Source organism: Anomaloglossus baeobatrachus, chromosome 2 (assembly GCF_048569485.1).
Source record: "Anomaloglossus baeobatrachus isolate aAnoBae1 chromosome 2, aAnoBae1.hap1, whole genome shotgun sequence".
NCBI lineage: Eukaryota > Metazoa > Chordata > Amphibia > Anura > Aromobatidae > Anomaloglossus > Anomaloglossus baeobatrachus.
Window position 1 is genome coordinate 448,842,678 of NC_134354.1, and position 22,106 is coordinate 448,864,783.

General features: G+C 46.4%; 1 protein-coding gene across 1 annotated transcript in view; it reads left to right on the forward strand.

The window, feature by feature from the left end:
- The window catches only part of TEX14 (testis expressed 14, intercellular bridge forming factor), a 304,889-nt gene that overhangs the window by 266,363 nt on the left and 16,420 nt on the right, over window positions 1–22,106 (forward strand). The window contains exons 3-6 of the mRNA XM_075336303.1: window positions 3,180–3,294; window positions 5,348–5,513; window positions 10,095–10,228; window positions 15,391–15,472. Coding sequence (XP_075192418.1) covers window positions 3,180–3,294; window positions 5,348–5,513; window positions 10,095–10,228; window positions 15,391–15,472 — 497 coding nt within the window. The remainder of the gene's footprint in view (window positions 1–3,179; window positions 3,295–5,347; window positions 5,514–10,094; window positions 10,229–15,390; window positions 15,473–22,106) is intronic.

Below are 22,106 nucleotides of genomic sequence, written 5' to 3' on the forward strand. Positions count from 1 at the left end.
GTCTCTGTGATTTTGCATAGATCACTCAGGCTGCAAATAATCACAGACGTGTCCAGCCTAATAGATTATCATAGGTGCGAGTGCTACTTGTGAAAAATGGAGGGCATTGGTGCACGAGCTGTAGTATTACGCGCTTTGCAAAGGCTTCTATGGGGCGCCAGTCACACAGTCATGTATAGTGCACCTTGCCAACTTCCAGCCTACTGGTGACAGCCATACATGCAAATCGAATGGGCTGCCGGTCACTTTATATGAGACAACAAAAACACTGAACACCCCGCTCTTTCTCCAGTTATATAGACAAGGATGCTGAGGAAGTCCAAGTGACTATAGCCTGTTTAGAGTTTAAAGGGGTATTTCTATTTCCAAGCTCTTATCTCAATATGTAATAGGCGTAATAATAGCAAATACCTCCAATCAGACATGTAGTATAGTTCTGATTCACTATGTCTCTTTCTTCATGTGCAGAGTATCCATGGTTACGACCATAAGCAACTTAGGCTGCTTTCACATTTGCATTGTGCGGCATCCGTTGCAATCTGCCGCCTCGAGGAATTACGGTAACCGTTGCAGGAAACCGTTTATTCCTCATAGGCTTTTATTAACGGCGGATTGCAACGGATGGTCTTGCGTTGCATCCGCCCCGCGGCGCAGCAGTTGTTTTGTCGGTGACCATCAGTGACCGTCGGGCGGAAGGAACGCTGAATGTAGCTTTTTTTTGTTGCTGTAAAAAAACGCATTCCGCAGGATTCCGTCAGGATCCGTTAAGAGGTATAATGAATGTCTATTGTGCTGGATTCCGTCGCCATGCATTTGGCGACGGATTCCAGTGCAGGATTCCGTCAAGGTCTACTGAGCGTGCTCAGCATCTGCAGCAGAACGTTCTAATTCATTTAAAATCACTCCTGGTCTCTCTCTGTCGGTCTCTCTCTCTCTCTGTTGGTCTCTATCTCTCTGTCAGTCTATCTCTCTGTGTCAATGTCGGTCTCTCTCTGTGATGGTCTTGCTCTCCCTGTCACCCCCTCACTCATACTCACCGATCACGGGCGCGGCGCTGCACAGCTGTCACACTGCTCTGGCGGCTTTTCCTCTTTTGAAAATGCCGGACGCTCATTATTCCATCTCGAATTCACTGCTTTCCCCGCCCACCGACGCCTATGATTGGTTGCAGTCAGACACGCCCCTACGCTGAGTGACAGCTGTCTCACTGCAACCAATCACAGCCGCCAGTGGGCGGGTCTATATGGTGCAGTAAAATAAATAAATAAACAATTAAAAAAAACGATGTGCGTTTTCCACCAATTTTGATACCAGCCAAGGTAAAGCCACACGACTGAAGGCTGGTATTCTCAGCATGGGGAGCTCCACGTTATGGGGAGCCCTCTAGCCTAACAATATCAGCCAGCAGCCACCCGGAATTGCCGCATCCATTACATGCTACTCTACCCTGCTCATCCCGAATTGCCCTGGTGCGGTGGCAATTGGGGTAATAAGGAGTTAATGGCAGCCCATAGCTGCCACTAAGTCCTAGGTTAATCATGGCAGGCGTCTATGAGACACCCCAATGATTAACCTATGAGTGAAAGTAAATAAACATATACACCCGAAAAAATACTTTATTTGAAATAAAAGACAAAAAAACACCCTCTTTCACCACTTTATTAATTCTCCAGGTCCGGCGTAATCCTCATGAGGTCCCACGACGCTTTTAGCTCTGCTACATGAAGCTGACAGGAGCGGCCGTGGAACACCGCCGCTCTCTGTCAGCTCCACGCAGCAACTGAAGTGTCTGCGGGGACGTCACTCAGGTAGTGCCGAGGTGTGTGCGGTGATGATGAGTGCGGTAGTGCCGGGGTGTGTGTGGTGGTGATTATGGAGCGGTAGTGCCGAGGTGTGTACGGTGATGATGGGTGCAGTAATGCCGGGGGTGTGTGTGGTGATGATGGGGGCGGTAGTGCCGAGGTGTATGCAGTGATGATGGGTGCGGTAGTGCTGAGGTGTGTACGGTGATGATGGGTGCGGTAGTGCCGAGGTGTGTGTGGTGATGATGGGTGCGGTAGTGCCGAGGTGTATGCAGTGATGATGGGTGTGGTAGTGCCGAGGTGTGTGCGGTGATGACGGGGGCTCTCTCTCGGCTAAAGAAAACTAACACAACGTGTTATTTCATAGGAATCCTTTGCCTTTATTATCATACTATTTACAACGCATCCATCACATGCGTCACACAACGCATTGTGAGGGATGCCAAACGACGCAAGTGTGAAAGTAGCCTCACTCTCACTATATGAGTGGTCGTAACCTTGGATACCCAAGCTCCAATGCCCTGCACATGAGGTAAGAGACACAGGAGAACTATGCTACATTTCTAATTGGAGGTATTTGCTAATGTTATCATTTTTACACCAATTATATATTGGGATAGGATTCTGGATATGGCAATAACCCTTTAAACTTGTGAAAACGGTCTTATTTTTCAGTCTTGTGGCATTTTCTGCATACTTGTAAACTATCCACAGGAATTTCTGCAACAATTAGGCTATGTGCCCACGGGAGCTTGTTTGTGCAGATTTTGCTGCGGAATACATGCGGATTTTTCTGGATTTTCCAGATAAATTCGCAGGCTTTAGCATGTACAGTCACTCCCCATGTTATCCTATGGGACATGGGGAGTGCTGTGTCCACGCTGTGGAAAGTGCAGCCGCCGAACATGCTGCGGATGTAGGCATCCGCAGGTATAATTGCATGTCAATTATTCATGCGGAATTACCTGCGGATGTCCCGGCCCTCCGCTGTGGAGATAAGAGGCCGGGACGTCTGCAGGTAAGCTGCATGTTTCCCGCAGCTATTCCGCTGTAATCTAGCAGCTAAGAATAGCGCCGGCGGGCAGCTGCGGGAAACATGCGCTAGTACATGTGGATACATCCGCAGGTACGAGCGCCCGTGGGCACATAGTGGGGTCTGTTGTACATTTTGACTTTCCCATTGAACTCAGTAGGTAGTAGTAAGTAGTAAGAATCTGCAACATATCAAGAATTTCTATACCATGCACTGAAAAATCCGCACTGCAGGTCAATATCTACTCTAAAAGTTCCCATCTGAATGATTTGTTCCAAGATTTGCTGCTGCTGTATTTCGCCGTAGATGTGATATCCATATTCATACAATGTGTTTCTCTGCAGGCGTCCCTCCTGATAGCTCCAATTCCCTGGGGCAAACCCCACTGTTTGTGGCTGCATTGCTTGGGCTTCGGAAAATAGCTGAATTGCTTTTAAATTTTGGAGCCAACCCCAACCAGTAAGTAATTTACTAAAAATGACATTGTGATTCTGTTGTTTGGGGTTTGTTTTTACAGCATATTGTGATAACAATTTCTCCGAATCCTTCTACAGTTTAGTATTATTACAGCAATACCAAACTTGTATAGATTTTTTTTTATTTACGCGAGGAAAAAAATGTTGATTTATATATATATATATATATATATTTTGGTCTGTCACTATTTTTTTAGACCCATATAATTTTTATTTCCTGTTGATTGAGTTGGGTGAGGGCCTGTTTTTACATGGCAAGCTGACAGTTTTACTTATACAATTTTGGGGTATAGACAACATTTTGATATCCTTTTATTACATTTTATTTTAGCAAGGAGTGGGGCCCAAAAAACAGCATTTCTGGCATTTTTTGTTATTACGGTTATTATAGAAGAATTTTTTTTCTTTTTTTATGTTTAATGGGGGGTAAGGGAGGGGATTTGAACTTTTTAATATATATATATGGTCATGGGGTGCCACAATAACATTGTGTGTTCCCAGCCTAAGCATCACCCTCAGAATTCCTGGCACTTACACACCTAGGCTGCTATTAATGAGGTTATTCATGGTTGTCTGAGTAATATTCTGGCACGTTGAATGTACCTGAACTTACAGATCTTCAAGATCTGCTGCTGGCAGCTCCCTTTGCAATTGCCAACCAATGACATCCCAGATTTCCTTGATTCTATTACTTTTATTCTTGGTATTAGGCCGTGTTCACACGAGCATTTGATCACATTAAGGGGCCCTTTGCACACTACGACATCACAGGTGCGATGTCAGTGGGGTCAAATCGAAAGTGACGCACATCCGGCAACGCTCTCGACATCGTAGTGTGTAAATCGTTTTAACTACGATTACCGAGCGCAAAAGCGATCGGTGTAGTGTCGGTCATTTTCATTATTTTGGCTGCAGCGACAGTACGATGTTGTTCCTCGTTCCTGCGACAGCACACATCGCTGTGTATGAAGTCGCAGGAGCGAGGAACATCTCCTACCTGCGACCCGTCTACAATGCGGAAGGAAAGAGGTGGGCGGGATGTTTACGTCCCGCTCATCTCCGCCCCTCCGCTTCTATTGGCCGCCTGCCGTGTGACGTCGCTGTGACGCCACACGACCCGCCCCCTTAGGAAGGAGGCGGTTCGCCGGCCAGAGCGACGTCGCAGGGCAGGTGAGTGCGATGTGAAGCTGCCGTAGCGATAATGTTCGCTACGGCAGCTATCACCATGATATCGCAGCTGCGACGGGGGCGGGTACTATCGCGCTCGGCATCGCAGCATCGGCTTGCAATGTCGTAGTGTGCAAAGTGCCCCTTAGTGTTATTCGATTCTCTCTAATGAGAGAATTGTAGCACAGGTGAGAAGATGATGGAGGACAACATTTTCCATTTTCCTAGTTGTGGAAGTTTGTGGAAATTGGACTACACTCAGATGTCATCCTTCAAATAATTTCTACGCACCCATACACATGAAAAGGCGCCCGCTATCCGATTTGCAATGCCACTTGTGTAATGCTATATTTCTCATGCCAAATTGGCACCATAGATTAACATGAGCGCTATAAAAAAAACATAATCCTAGTTATACCATGAGCTCGCTCACATGAGCGTATAAATCAGATGATTTTTTTTTATCAGATAGCATTTGGACCAAAATTATTCAATGGAGCAGTGCTGGTGACCGTTTTTGCACTGACAGAATCTGTCTGTGAAAAATATTGCAGCATGCTAGAAAAATCAGGTGCTGAATGGAGCCACAGTATTTATTCCAATTATTACGGATACACCACTAATCTGTAGCATAGGAAACAGTAAATGGTCCTGTAGAATTAATAGCAGCGGAGTAAAAAAATGGATTGACAAGTGAGAAAAAATGGTACCACTTTTCTGGATGATTTCTTTATATAACCTAATAGTGAGACATAAATGTATTCACTGATCCATATCTAAACAAGAATATGTTAACTTGTTTCCAAAATGTAGAAGTACAAATGGTGTAACAATTGTATGACATTGCCTCTTTGTATGTATGTTTGCAGTCGGTGCTTGGATCGGAGCACGCCGGTCCATGCTGCAGCGTTTTCTGGTGACCAGTGGATTATGAGCAGGCTTATTGACGCTGGCGGGGACTTGCGACTTCATGATCAGAAATCTAAACGACCACAGGACTGGGCGCTCATGGCTGGCAAGGACGAAAGTGCTAAGGTTAATCAAATTAATGTTTTCGCTATGTAGGGATGAAATCTATATGCAGTTGTTTTCACCTATCAAAAAAGCTTCAAAGAAGGCGAACCCTTGAACTGTTAACAGGTTCGTGGGCAGCCATAGCTCCTAGACTCTGACAGGGAGCAAAGGATAGTCCCTTTTGGCCTGACTTCACAAATCTCTGAAATTCTTAATGCTGGCTTTATTAAAAAGGTACTTGATCATGCTCTTTACTTTATAAAGGCCTGTCTAGTCACAGATTGGTCTTAGTACTGAGCCCTCTTTGGTAAAGCACAATGCAAGGCTATGGGTGCGAGAAAAAAAACTGATTGCACACGGACCGTCCGTCTGCCGCCCATTTTATACAGATACATTAGCATTCTGTATCATAGAACAATGTAAATGGTCCTGTATATGACTGTAGAATAATAACTGCTGAGGAAAAAAATGGATTACATATGGATGCTAGGCGAGAAGATTATCACACACTCACATAGCACTGACATGATATATAGAATACCAAACTCCAACATTTCTGGATGAAAATTGGTGCGATTTATTATATGCAGATGTGAGTAAACCCTAAAGGCCGCTTTACGTGCTGCGATATCGTGACCGATATCGCTAGCGTGGGTACCCGCCCCCATCGGTTGTGCGACATGGGCAAATCGCTGCCCATTACGCACAACATCGCCCAGACCCGTCACACTACTTACCTGCCCTGCGATGTCGCTGTGACTGGCGAAATGCCTCCTAAGGTGTAATATACTGCATCTATGTATCATAAATAGCATGATTTATGCTGAGACATCATTCTTTGAGGAAATAAGGAAGCCACATATGCTTTTTGGAGACCTCAGTAAGACATATTAGGCAAGCATATTCTGCTGCTGCTACATCACTATCTTGGGAGTCTTTCCAAGTGTTGTTGGCAATTTACCCCTGATGAACCCCCGACCACTTAGTTAGGAGGGGGGGAAACGCGTCGGGAGAAGCCCAGGGTACCGGCCTGCTTGGTGGACCCAGGGGCTTGATCCTAACTGCTGCTGATACAGTATTTGACTGGAACATAGGATTCAGTCCAGCTCAGGAACCAACAAATCTAATTGTTTCTGTTTGTTTCTGTTTTGCACACAATTCACCTGGTTGGTGGTGGGCATAGGCCAGGGAAGAGCAGGGACAGCCAGGGATAGCCACCCGGAGCGGGGGGTGTTCTGTACATTATAACACTCTCCGCAGGTAGGAAGGATAAGTGAAGGATCTAACTAGTCCCTCCTAGATTGCCTAGAATTCATCTAGCTATCCATTATCAGTATATTCCTGCACGCTTTTTTTCTACCTACCTCTATCTGGCCCTTCACGAGCACATTGTCTTTTGTCCTTTATGTTTGTCAGACACATGGTGTCTCATTTTAATATTTAATATCAATAAAGACCTATGTTTTAGAGGTTTGTCTCAGGTGGTCTCTTCGAAATGCCTCCTTTCTAAGGGGGCGGTTTGTTCAGCGTCACAGCGACGTCACAGCTGCGTCACTGAACCGCCGCCCAATAGAAGCGGAGGGGCGGAGATGAGCGGGACGAACATCCCGCCCACCTCCTTCCTTCCGCATTGCGGGCGGGAGGCAGGTAAGGAGAGGTTCCTCGTTCCTGCAGCGTCACACGGAGCGATGTGTGCTGCCTCAGGAACGAGTAACAACTTCGTTACTGCTGCAGCAACGATATTAGAGAATGGACCCCCATGTCACCGATGAGCCATTTTGCACATTTTTGTAATGTTGCAAAATCGCTCAAAGGTGTCACACGCAACGGCATCGCTACAGCGGCCAGATGTGCGTCACCAATTCCGTGACCCCAGCGTGATCGCTTGAGCGATGTCGCATCGTGTAAAGCGGCCTTAAGAGAGCACTGTGAGTTGTCTCCTTAGGATAAAGTAGTATCCTGTGAGAGGTCTGTGCTGGGTCCTGAGCTATAAGCTTTCATCATAGCATAAGCACACAAAGCTACAAAATCTAATGTACAAGCAGGAAATTTATAATGGCCCTATCCCAAGTAAATGCATTCTTAGGCTATCTGTCAGGTCGATCCATCGTTTTTTAGATGTCAACTGACGCAACAGATGTATTATTTCACAGGATTCCGTTCACTGGAATCAATGTGTGCACGTGGCCTTACAACTACTGAGGTAAAAAAAAAACGAACAAATACTAAACGTGTGCACGTGGCTTTACATATACTGAGGGAAAAACTCAAATACTCAACCTGTGCATGTAACCTTACAAATACTAAGTTAAAAACTCACCAAATACACAACGTGTGCACGTGGCCTTACAAATACTAAGGGGAAAAAACTCAGCTGTTCACGTAGCCTAACAAATACTGAGGTGAAAACTCACCAAATACTCAACGTGTGCACATAACTTTAAAAATACTGAGGGGAAAAAACTCATCAAATACTCAATGTGTACATGTGGTCTTACAAATACTGAGGTAAAAAACTGATCACATACTAAACGCCTGCACATGGCCTTACAACTACTGAGGTAAAAAACTGACCAAATACTAAACGCCTGCACATGGCCTTACAAATACTGAAGTAAAAAACTCACCAAATACTCGTGTACATGTGGCTTACAGATAGAGGATTACAACAAAACAGATACATAGCTATACACCATGGTACATTGGTTTGTAGTTTTCAGTTTACAATAAACTAGCTGTAGTACCTGGGCGTTGCCCGAGATAGTAACTGTCTCTCTGTCTCTCTCCCAGTCTCTGTCTGTGTGTCGCTGTCTGTCTGTCTCTTTCCTTGTCTGTCTGTGTCTATGTCTCTCTCTGTTTCTATCTCTCTGTTTGTCTTTGTATCAATCTATCTGTCTCTATCTCTGTGTTTCTGTGTCTGTCTGTCTCTCTATTTCTGTGCCTGTCTGTCTCTATCTCTGTGTCTGTCTCTATGTCTATGTCTGTCTGTCTCTATCTTTCCTTGTCTGTCTCTTTCCCCGTCTGTCTCTTTCCCCGTCTGTCTCTTTCCCCGTCTGTCTCAGGTCTGTCTCTGTCCAGGTCTGTCTCTTTCCAGGTCTGTCTCTTTCCAGGTCTGTCTCTTTCCAGGTCTGTCTCTTTCCAGGTCTGTCTCTCTCATGGTCTGTCTCTTTCCAGGTCTGTCTCTTTCATGGTCTGTCTCTTTCCCTATCTGTCTCTTTCCCCATCTGTCTCTTTCCCCATCTGTCTTTGTCTGTCTCTCTGTCTGTCTCTTTCCCCGTCTGTCTCTTTCCCCGTCTGTCTCTTTCCCTGTCTGTCTCTTTCTTTCTTTGTCTCTATCTCTCTGTTTCTTTCCAGGTCTGTCTCTTTCCCAGGTCGGTCTGTTCCCCGTCTGTCTCCTCGTCTGTTTTCCTGTCTTTTTCACTGTCTATCTTTGTCTGTGTCTTTTCCTGTCTGTCTCTTTCCCTGTCTGTCTCTTTCCTTGTCTGTCTTTATTTCTCGGTCTCTTTCCTCGTCTGTCTCTATCAAGGTCTTTCTCTTTCCCCATCTGTCTTTGTCTCTCTGTCTGTCTCTTACCCTGTCTGCCTGTCTCTGTCCCTGTCTGCCTGTCTCTGTCCCTGTCTACCTGTCTCTGTCTGTCTCTTTCCCCATCTGTCTCTTTCCCCCTCTGTCTCTTTCCCGGTCTGTCTCTTTCCCGGTCTGTCTCTTTCTCCGTCTGTCTCTTTCCCCATCTGTATTTTTTCCCATCTGTCTCTGTCTGTCTCTTTCCCCGTCTGTCTCTGTCTCTCTGTCTGTCTCCATCTCTCTGTCTCTTTCACTGTATGTCTCTGTCTTTCTCTTTCTCTCTGTCTATCTCTCTGTCTGTCTGTCTCTCTCTGTCTGTCAGTCTGTCTCTGTGTCTCTCTCTATCCGTCTCCCCACCAACATCATATTACCTCACACATAAGCCTCTTATACTACCAATGTCCTTTGTTCCTATAGCAACCAATCACAGCTGCTATTAATAAACTGTAGTTCCAGGCTCCATTCACTTCAATGGAGGCAGCTTTTTGGAGAGTAACTGTAAAGTGCGGGGTTAAATTTTCCTGTCAAAACATAGTCTATGACGTTCCCTGGGTCACAGGAGACGTCTCTGCAAAATTTTGTGATTGTAAATGCGACAGTACGGATTCCTTTAGCGGACACACATACATACATACATACATACATAACTACATACACACACACACACACAAACACACACATACACTCAGCTTTATATATTAGTTAAACCAAATACAATAAAATAGCAAAATAAAAATGTATTGCCACCGGAACTAAGTACACATTCTGAAGGTGAAAGATGTTTTCGTATCAGGACATAAGAAAACAGGCTAATATGGCGTACTGAAAAAACGTTTATGATAAGAAAACACCTTTTATATTTTGGACTCTGGGATTTCAGTGATTGTTGCGGGTGTTGGGTGCAGGGTCAGACTTTATGTCCTTATCCTGACAAATTGCATATGTGAGCGGTCCAAATACAGCAGTGATAGATGTAGACCAGCTTATCTCTATTTATGGAAGTGCTAATATATAATTCTCTTTTTTCCTACATGATTTTAGATGACTGAATTTATTGGTCGTTGTACTGTTCACATGCAAGCTTTAATTCATCTTTATCCTTTGAAGCCCATGAAGATTGATTCATCACAAGATCTTATTAATAGTTCACCATTAATCAATCTGTTTTCTCCCAGGTATGCCACCGACAGATGTTATACTGAATGAAACAGGATTTTTATCCATTGGATGTACTGGTTTTATCATATTCCTATGTTGATACAGGCTCAGACTATATCAGCAGAGGACTGAGCTCAGCGGTTCATGTCTATATCAGCAGAACACTGAGCTCAGCAGTTAATGCTGTCTATATCAGCAGAACACTGAGCTCAGCAGTTAATGCTGTCTATATCAGCAGAACACTGAGCTCAGCAGTTAATGCTGTGTATATCAGCAGAACACAGCTCAGCAGTTAATGCTGTCTATATCAGCAGAGCACTGAGCTCAGCGGTTCATGCTGTCTATATCAGCAGAGCACTGAGCTCAGCGGTTCATGCTGTCCATATCAGGAGGGCACTGAGCTCAGCTGTTCATGCTGTCTATATCAGGAGGGCACTGAGCTCAGCGGTTCATGCTGTCTATATCAGGAGAGCACTGAGCTCAGCTGTTCATGCTGTGTATATCTACAGAGCACTGAGCTCATTGGTTCATGCTGTCTATATCAGGAGGGCACTGAGCTCAGCTGTTCATGCTGTGTATATCTACAGAGCACTGAGCTCATTGGTTCATGCTGTCTATATCAGCAGGGCACTGAGCTCAGCGGTTCATGCTTTCTATATCAGCAGAGCACTGAGCTCAGCTGTTCATGCTGTCTATATCAGCAGGGCACTGAGCTCAGCGGTTCATGCTTTCTATATCAGCAGAGCACTGAGCTCAGCTGTTCATGCTGTCTATATCAGCATGGCACTGAGCTGAGTGGTTCATGCTGTCTAGATCTGCAGAGCACTGAGCTCAGTGGTTCATGCTGTCTATATCAGCAGAGCACTGAGCTCAGCAGTTCATGCTGTCTATATCAGCAGGGCACTGAGCTCAGTGGTTCATGCTGTCTAGATCTGCAGAGCACTGAGCTCATTGGTTCATGCTGTCTATATTAGCAGGGCACTGAGCTCAGTGGTTCATGCTGTCTAGATCTGCAGAGCACTGAGCTCATTGGTTCATGCTGTCTATATCTGCAGGGCACAGAGCTCAGTGGTTGGCTCCAGGAGTGATGTGAACTGTCAACACAAGTGCTGACAATATACGAAGAATGGAGCAATAGCCTAGAGCTGGAGCTGGGGAGGGAGAGGACTATTTATCTTTGTTATTTTACGTACTGGAATTGTTTAAATATCATTTTTGTAAAAGTGGAAAAAAATATTTTCAGAACATGTTTTTTAGTATTGTATTCAGTGGCAGATGGGGTTGAAGTGTTTAACCCCTTTCCTAGATATGACAAAAATGTGTCCTATTTTTACGGATTATTTTGGAATTTCTGGGCGGTTTGCATCTCAGGTCATCGATGCGTGGCGTTGCTGAAAATTGAAATACAGTTACATCATGTCGAATGCGCAGGCACATAACCTGTGCCCGCACGATTGCTGTCAGGAGCTCAGCTTAAGTAACAGCTGAGCTCCTTCTGTAACAGCCAGGGCTAGTGCCCGCACTGCTCCTGGCTGTTTAAAGGGAATCTGTCTGCAGGTTTTTGCTGCCTCAAGTGAGAGCAGCATGATGTGGGCAAAAAGACCCTGAATCCAATGATGTACAGTGCCTTGCGAAAGTATTCGGCCCCCTTGAAGTTTTCAACCTTTTCCCACATTTAAGGCTTCAAACATAAAGATAAAAATGTTAATGTTATGGTGAAAAATCAACAACAATTGGGACACAATTGTGAAAGTGAACGACATTTATTGCTTATTTTAAACTTTTTAAAAAAATAAATAACTGAAAAGTGGGTCGTGCAATATTATTCATCCCCTTTACTTTCAGTGCAGCAAACTCCCTCCAGAAGTTCATTGAGGATCTCTGAATGATCCAATGTGTCCTAAATGACTGATGATGATAAATAGAAGCCACCTGTGTGTAATCAAGTCTTTGTATAAATGCACCTGCTCTGTGATAGTCTCAGTTTTCTGATTAAAGCGCAAATAGCATCATGAAGACCAAGGAACACAACAGGCAGGTCCGTGATACTGTTGTGGAGAAGTTTAAAGCTGGATTTGGTTACAAAAAGATTTCCAAAACTTTAAACATCCCAAGGAGCACTGTGCAAGCGATCATATTGAAATGGAAGGAGTATCATACCACTGCAAATCTACCAAGACTCGGCCGTCCATCCAAACTTTCATCTCAAGCAAGGAGAAGACTTATCAGTGATACAGTTAAGAGGCCCATGATCACTCTGGATGAATTGCAGAGATCTACAGCTGAGGTGGGAGAGTCTGTCCATAGGACAACAATCAGTCGTACACTGCACAAATCTGGCCTTTATGGAAGAGTGGCAAGGAGAAAGCTATTTCACAAAGATATCCATAAAAAGTGTTGTGTAAAGTTCGCCACAAGCCACCTGGGAGACACACCAAACATGTGGAAGAAGGTGCTCTGGTCAGATGAAACCAAAATCGAACTTTTTGGATACAATACCAAATGATATGTTTGGCGTAAAAGCAATACAGCTCATCACCCTGAACACACCATCCCCACTGTCAAACATGGTGGCGGCGGCATCATGTTTGGAGCAGCTTTTCTTCAGCAGAGACAGGGAAGATGGTTAAATTTGATGGGAACATGGATGGAGCCAAATACAGGGCCATTCTTGAAGAAAACCTGTTGGAGTCTGCAAAAAAACCTGAGACTGGGACGGATATTTGTCTTCCAACAAGACAATGATCCCAAACATAAAGCAAAATCTACAATGGAATGGTTCACAAATAGACATATCCAGGTGTTAGAATGGCCAAGTCAAAGTCCAGACCTGAATCCAATCAAGAATCTGTGGAAAGAGCTGAAAACTGCTGTTCACAAACGCTATCATCCAACCTCACTCAGCTTGAGCTATTTGCAAAGGAAGAATGGGCAAGAATTTCAGTCTCTGGATGTGCAAAACTGATAGAGACATACCCCAAGCGACTGCAGCTGTAATCGCAGCAAAAGGTGGCGCAACAAAGTATTAATTTAAAGGGGCTGAATAATATTGCACGCCCCACTTTCCAGTTACTTATTTTTTATAAAAGTTAATAAATAAGCAATAAACTTCATTGAATTTCACAATTGTGTCCCACTTGTTGTTGATTCTTCACCATAACATTACATTTTTTATCTTTATGTTTGAAACCTGAAATGTGGGAAAAGGTTGAAAAATTCAAGGGGGATGAATACTTTTGCAAGGCACTGTATCACTTAGATTACTGGGTACAGAAGTTCTGACACAATAAGGCTATGTCCCACGGGACAATGTACCCGCGGATTTTGCCGCGGAAAACCTGCGGATTTATCTGGATTTTCCAGATAAATCCGCAGGCTTGCGCAAGTACAGACACTCCCCGTGTTATCCTATGGGATTTGGGCAGTGCTGTATCAATGCTGCGGTATGTGCGGCTGCGGAATATGCTGCAGATTTCCGGCAGCCGCACGTAACTGCATGTCAATTATTCATGCGGAAATATCTGCGGATGTGCCACCTTTCCACTATGGAGATAGAGGGCGGGACGTCCGCAGATATTTCCTCACTTGTTTCGCAGGTTTACCCCAACAAAAATGCTCGAATCCTGCAGCAATGGAAAGCTGCGGATTCCGGGCAGCGGCTGCGGTAAACCTGCGGATAAACTTGCAGCAAAGTCCGCGGGTATGTTGTCCCGTGGGCACATAGCCTTAGAGTTTTTAGATTTAATAATACAGCAATGAAGAGAAAGCCAACGACGTCCACACCAAGGCGCTCTATGTACAATAGAATTCTTATAGATACACAAACTCAATTCAAGAGATCAACATATTTATTCTTTATTAAAAAATAGATAATACGGATACAATAATTCAGAATTCAAAAAGGGATGTAGCACACTACAGATGCTAGTAACACATGGCTGGAAATTAAGGCCACAATATAAAGGGAGGAGAGATTCACTCCCAATTCATTTAGTTAATAAGGTTTTTCACATCGTATATTAAAAAAACGCAAAAGCATTTTTGCCAAACGTGCGTCAGGGGGTTCTGCTCCAATGTGGACTCGTAAGTTCAGATGAAATTTTGCTCTCTTCATACAGCAATTCTGAGATAGACTTTGATGCAGCTCATCGGCCTCCTAGTGGCCACGTCTCCATTTTTTCATTAGGAATAAAGTATATTTATTTATTATTTTTTTTATTAAAATCGGAGTATGTTTTTTACACTGGCATTTTATCCATTGAATTTGTTGCATATGTATTTACATGTAATATACGCATTCATTATTATTAAATAATCTAATGTTACTATCTCAGTGTAACTTTCTGGCTAGACTATTTGCATTGCTACTAAATAATATACTAGTGTATGTAAAAACCTTATTAGCCAAGTGCAGTAGGTGTGAATCTCCCCTCGCTTTATATCGTGGCCTTAATTTCCAGCCTTGAGTTACTAGCATCTGCATTGTACCAATGTGACTTGGCTTCAAAACATCCAGTCAAAAATGGTGCTCCGTTCCTTCTGAGCTTTGGACTGTGCCTCAAAAGTAGTTTCAGACCACATATGGGGTATCGACATACTTCTGAGAACTTTCCTAAGAATTTTTGTGCCTAGGAGATGAGGTATGATCAGACCATGTCCCTGTCCGGTCAGACACAGCCATTACACAGTACACAGCAGGGACATATTCATAAGATTATCTCAGCACAGGAACATATTTTTAAAATACAACCAATTGTATAAATTATTATTATTATAAGATCTATTGGTTAAAATCAACTTTAAAATGAATGTTGTTAGTAGGGAAACCCCTTTAAGTTTGCAGGTACTTAGTACATATATTTGGATCAGTGTGAATAAAAAAATAAAATCTGTCTAAGCCTAGGGGTGCCAGCTACAATAATATGGTATATACCAGATCTGTAAATTAAGACTACAGTTTGTATGGAGTTCCATCTTTTTTTGTGGGATATATCTGAATGAGCAGAAATGTGGAGAGAACGTATCATTTTTGTATGTGTTTCTAGTATCATTCTGGTATTATTAGTGATGTACCTTGTAATCTTTACGAATTTTAAATCATAGTCAACATTTATGCCATAAACAAAAGCATTGCCTGAAGTCATTTGCTGAAATCCATTTGTTTTCTTCTGTCATCCAGAACTGCTAACAGATTAATCTCTAAACCCAATACATTTGAGAATCTATCAATAAAGAAAACTTGCTCCTTTGGCTATGGACAGGTAATGTTGCAAGATTAATAATACATTAGCTCATTATTATCTTCTTGCCATGCAGTGTTGTGCATGACCCCAGGGCCGGCCTTAGCATGAGTGGTGCCTTATGCAAAACTGCCCTTTAGTGCTCCCACCCTACTTTTTTTATTTACCCTGTTTCCCAGGAAAGAAATGAGTACCAGAGGCCATTTTGTTATATCCTAAAAAAAATTGTTTTTCTTCGGCGCTCCATTGGGAGACCCAGACGATTGGGTGTATAGCTACTGCCTCCGGAGGCCACACAAAGTATTACACTAAAAAGTGTAAGGCCCCTCCCCTTCTGCATATACACCCCCCGTGGATCACGGGCTGCTTCAGTTTTCATGCTTTGTGCGAAGGAGGTCAGACATCCACGCATAGCTCCACTGTTTTTAGTCAGCAGCAGCTGCTGACTATGTCGGTTGGAAGAAAAGTGGGCCCATATGGGGCCCCCAGCATGCTCCCTTCTCACCCCACTTTTGTCGGGTGTTTGTTAAGGTTGAGGTACCCATTGCGGGTACGGAGGCTGGAGCCCACATGCTGTTTTCCTTCCCCATCCCCCCTCGGGGCTCTGGGTGAAGTGGGATCTTACCGGTCTCCAGGCACTGAGACCGGGCTCCATCCACAGACCCGGAGATCCTGCTGGATATGGAGCTGGGTATCGTCAGGGACAGGGCCCTGCTACATTAAGGTACTCTGTGTCCCCGTACACATCGCGCACACACACACCAGCATTGCTGGGAGTGCTAGTGCGCCGGGGACAACAGCGCGGAGCGCTTGTGCTATTATTCACTGCAGCTTAGCTGAGTGAATTTATGTGTTAGAAACTGCCGCGCCGGCCGCTGCGGGGTGTTTTACACTGTGGCGCGGCTGGGACTTGTGGTGCGCCGGGGACTTCCGCGCTGGCCGTGCACATAGGACGGCCGCGCTTATTACTCGAGTCCCCGGCTTTGCGGCCTAGTTTTCGCTTCGTTCCCGCCCCCAGCCCTGCCAGTCAGGGGAGGGGCGGGACGCTGTACAGACAGTCAGCGCCGAGAGCTGGAGTCTGCTTTGCATTCTCCAGCCCCCTTCACTGGACACAGTGGGACGCCAGTTTCCCGCTCTTGTCTGGGGCACGCCCACGGCCCGCCCCTCTTCACAAGACGCCGGCAGCCATTCCTGCACGCGGTCTGGGCTGGAGAAGGGAGACAAGCTCTGGGCAACCAGTCACAGGATTCGGGCGACCACACACCCGCCTTTGTGCGGGCGGTAAGCAGCACCTGAAGTGCTGACCCCACTAATGCCATTTGTACTTTATGCCTAGATGGCTAGACTACAGCAGCAAACAGCAAGGGTGCTAAGGCACAGGCTGTCTAGGCTGCTTGTATTGCATGTGCTGAAGTGTTCATTTGTACTTTATGCTGGTATGCTATACACTGCACTGTACGGTCGCTATTCTTGGCTATATACTCCTAGATGGCTGGACAACAGCAGCAAAAAAGCAAGGGTGCTAAGGCACAGGCTTTCTATGCTGCTTGTACTGCATGTGCTGAAGTGTTCATTTGTACTTTCTGCTTGTATGCTATACATTGCACTGTACGGTCGCTATTCTTGGCTATATGCTTCTAGATGGCTAGACAACAGCAGCAAAAAAGAAAGGGTGCCAAGGCACAGGCTTTCTATGCTGCTTGTACTGCATGTGATACTGTCCACACGGCAGGTTCCACTGTCCCCATTGTGTGCAATGCTCCCCTGTAGCACTTGGTCAGCCGGGATCTCTGCTAGAGGTGGCCAAAGGAACCACCTGTGAACCCTGTCCAGGGACAGGGACGGAGTTGCAGTTTCGGCTGATAGGTCTGTGACTGTGACTAACATCTTAGAGACTTTGCAGTCCAGACGGACCATGGGCAATGTGGATACAATGCTCCCTGGCCGCCCTCATTTGGAACAAATCAGTGCTCCGGGGGGGTCTCATGCATCCCAGGGCGCAGGCTCTGACACGGACGACAGTCCCAGACAGTCTAAGCGAGCTCGCTGGGAGCGGCACTCGGCTTCATCACTGGTTAGGGTCCCAGCAGGACTCTCTGTATGATGAGGCAGACGTAGCTGATCAGGACTCTGATCCTGAGACCGCTCTCAATCCGGATACTCCGGATGGTGACGCCATAGTGAATGATCTTCTAGCGTCCATCAAGGGAATGTTGGATATTTCTCCCTCAGCTCCTCCGGTGGAGGAGTCAGCTTCACAGCAGGAGAAATCCCTTTTCAGTATCTCAAGCGTATATTGAGTACTTTTCTGGCCACTCTGACTTCAGAGAAGCAGTCCGGAAACACCACACTTATCCAGATAAGCGTTCTCCAATCGTATTAAGGATACACGTTATCCTTTTTTCTCCCTGACGTGGTCAAGCGCTGGACCCAGTGTCCAAAGGTGGATCCCCCAATCTCCAGGCTTGCGGCTAGATCCATAGTTGCAGTGGCAGATGGGACTTCACTTAAAGATGCCATTGACAGACAGATGGTCCTCTGGTTGAATTCTGTCTATGAAGCTATCGGCGTGTCGGTTGCTCCGGCATTCGCAGCCGTATGGGCATTCCAAGCTTTTTCAGCTGGTCTTGCGCACGTGGACACTGTCACATGTACATCTGTGCCGCAGATGGCGTCCTTAACCTCGCAATGTCTGCATTGCGACTTACGCTATTAATGCTGTCCTGCACTCTACGAGCCGTACGTCAGTGGCGTCCGCCAACTCCGTGGTTTTACGCAGAGCCTTGTGGTTGAGGGACTGGAAAGCAGATTCTGCTTCCAAAAAAGTGCTTAACCAGTTTGCCATTATCTGGTGACAGACTGTTTGGTGAGCGATTGGATGAAATCATTAAACAGTCCAAGGGTAAGGACTCTTCCTTACACCAGCCCAGATCAAACAACAACAGAGGAAGGGACAGTCGAGGTTTCGGTCCTTCCCAGGCTCGGGCAGGTCCCAATTGTCCTCGTCCAAAAGGACTCAAAAAGCTCAGAGAGGCGCAGATTCCTGGCAGGCTCAATCACGCCCAAGGAAGGCAGCCGGAGGAACCGCTACCAAGGCGGTTTCCTCATGACGTTCAGCTCTCTCTCTCCGCATCCGCGGTCGGTGGCAGACTCTCCCGCTTGGCGACATTTAGCTGCCACAGGTCAAAGACCGGTGGGTGAGAGACATTTTGTCTCACGTGTACAGGATAGAGTTCTGTTCTCGTCCTCCGACTAGATTTTCAGAACTTCCTCACCTCCCGACCGAGCCGATGCTCTTCTGCAGGCAGAAGGAGTGGTAATCCCTGTTCCTCCTCAGGAACAAGATACGGTTTTTACTCCAATCCGGTTGTGGTACCAAAAAACGACGGCTCTTCCGTTCCGTTTTGGACCTAAACCTGCTCAACAAGCACGTGAAAACCAGGCGGTTCCGGATGGAATCCCTCCGCTCCGTCATTGCCTCAATGTCTCAAGGAGATTTCCTAGCGTCAATAGACATCAGGATGCTTATCTCCACGTGCCGATTGCTCCAGAGCACCGGTGTTGGCTACGATTCGTTATTGAAGACGAGCATCTTCAGTTCGTAGCCCTGCCCTTCGGTCTGGCGACAGCCCCACGGCTTTTCACAAGTTCATGGCAGCAGTGGGAGTAGTCCTACACTCTCAGGGTCACTCTGTGATCCCTTACTTGGACGATCTACTTGTCAAGGCACCCTCTCAAGAGGCATGCCAACACAGCCTGAACGTGGCGCTGGAGACTCTCCAGAGTTTCGGGTGGATCATAAACTTTTCAAAGTTAAATCTGACACCGACCCAATCGCTGACATATCTTGGCATGGAGCTTCACACTCTCTCAGCGATAGTGCAGCTCCCGCTGGACATACAGCGTTCACTACAGACGGGGGTGCAGTCTCTCCTTCAAGGCCAGTCACACCCCTTAAGACGCCTCATGCAGAGGCAGTCTTTTTCGCGCAGTTTCATCTGCGTCCACTTCTATAGGACATGCTTCGCCAATGGGATGGGAAGTCAACGTCCCTAGACAGGAACGTACCCCTTTCTCAGACGGGCAAGGACTCTCTTCAGAGGAGTCCACCCTTCAGATCAATGTTCTGGAAATCTGGGCAGGGTATCTTGCCCTGCAAGCCTTCCAGCAGAGGCTGGAAGGCAAACAGATCCGAATTCAGTCGGACAACTTCGCAGCGGTGGCATACATCAACCACCAAGGCGGAACACGCAGTCGGCAAGCCTCCCAGGAAGTCCGGCGGATTCTGCTGTGGGTGGAAGACAGAGCATACACCATATCCGCAGTTCACATCCCGGGCGTAGAAAACTGGGAAGCAGACTTCCTCAGTCGCCAGGGCAGGGACGCAGGGGAATGGTCTCTGCACCCGGACGGGTCTCAAGAAATCTGTAGCCGCTGGAGGAGGCCGGACGTCGACCTAATGGCGTCTCGGCACAACAACAAGGGCCCGATTTTCATGGCGCGGTCTCACGATCAAAGAGCTCTGGCGGCAGGCGCCTTAGTTCAGGATTGGTCGCAGTTCCACCTACCCTATGTGTTTCCCCCTCTGACACTGTTGCCCAGAGGGCTACGCAAGATCAGCTCCGATTGCCGCCGCGCCATCCTCGTCGCCCCAGACTGACCGAGGAGGTCGTGGTACCTGCATCTGTGGCATCTCACGGTCGGCCAACCGTCGGCACTACCAGACCGGCCAGACTTACTGTCCCAAGGGCCGTTTTTTCCATCTGAATTCTACAGCCCTGAACCTGACTGTGTGGCCATTGAGTCCTGGATCCTAGCGTCTTCAGGATTATCTCAAGACGTCATTGTCACCATGAGACGGGCTAGGAAGCCGACGTCTGCCAAGATCCACCACAAGACGTGGAAGATATTCTTATCTTAGTGCTCTGCTCAGGGAGTGTCTCCCTGGACATTTGCATTGCCTACTTTTCCTTCCTTCCTGCAATCTGGTTTGGGAAAAGGTTTGTCGCTCGGCTCTATTAACGGACGAGTCCCAGCGCTGTCTGTATTCTTTCAGAAGCGCATAGTACGACTTCCTCAGGTACGCACGTTCCTGCAGGGGGTTTGTCACATTGTCCCTCCGTACAAGAGGCCGTTAGACCCATGGGATCTGAACAGGGTACTATTTGCTCTCCAGGAGCCGCCCTTTGAGCCTCTGAGGGATGTTTCACTTTCACAGAAAGTGGCCTTTTTGGTAGCGGTCACGTCTCTTCAGAGAGTGTCCGAGCTAGCAGCGCGGTCATCCAAAGCTCCCTTCCTGGTGTTTCACCAAGACAAGGTAGTGCTGCGCCTGATTCCGGGGTTTCTCCCTAAGGTGGTATCCCCCTTTTCATCTCAGTCAGGATATCTCCTTACCTTCCTTTTGTCCTCATCCAGTTCATCGATATGAATTGGATTTGCATTTGTTGGATCTGATGAGAGCGCTCAGAATCTACATTTCCCGCACGGCGCCCCTGCGCCGCTCGGATACACTCTTTGTACTTGTCGCTGGTCAGCGCAAAGGGTCGCAGGCTTCCAAATCCACCCTGGCTCGATGGATCAAGGAACCAATTCTTGAAGCCTACCGTTCTGCTGGGCTTCCGGTTCCATCAGGGCTGAAGGCCCATTCTACCAGAGCCGTGGGTGCGTCCTGGACATTACGGCACCAGGCTACGGCTCAGCAGGTGTGCCAGGCGGCTACCTGGGCGAGTCTGCACACCTTCACCAAGCGTTATCAGGTGCATGCCTACGCTTAGGCGGATGCCAGCCTAAGTAGAAGAGTCCTGCAGGCGGCGGTTGCCTCCATGTAGGGAAGGGCTGTTTTTACAGTCCAAACTTGAGGTATTAATTTACCCACCCAGGGACTGCTTTTGGACGTCCCAATCGTCTGGGTCTCCCAATGGAGCGCCGAAGAAGAAGGGAATTTTGTTACTTACCGTAAATTCCTTTTCTTCTAGCTCCAATTGGGAGACCCAGCACCCGCCCCTGTTCCTTCGGGATTTTTGGTTGTTCGGGTACACATGTTGTTCATGTTGAATGGTTTCAGCTCTCCGATGTTCCTTCGGATTGAATTGTTTAACCAGTTATTGGCTTTCCTCCTTCTTGCTTTTGCACTAAAACTGAAGCAGCCCGTGATCCACGGGGGGTGTATATGCAGAAGGGGAGGAGCCTTACACTTTTTAGTGTAATGCTTTGTGTGGCCTCCGGAGGCAGTAGCTATACACCCAATCGTCTGGGTCTCCCAATTGGAGCTAGAAGAAAAGGAATTTACGGTAAGTAACAAAATTCCCTTCTTTTTTTTTTCAAATGTACAACAAACTCCAAATTTGTGTTGGAGAATCTGCACCTCAAATCCACATTAATTCCACTACATCTGAACTTATCTCTACAGGGATCTTCTGATCTTGTCCATTTATGCTGTATCCATGAATATTACATAATGGATAGTACATGTGGATCTCACCAATGGGGCGCACATGTATATGGAGAATAAGGCGCTACCGCTCTTCGTGGAGAGACGGTATAAATTCCTCTACACACGGATGGGAGTTCTGCCATCTCTAGGCTGAGAGTGGCACACGTCGTGTCCACATTGGTGGGATCAGCATCTACTATACAAATCCTGTTGATAAATGTA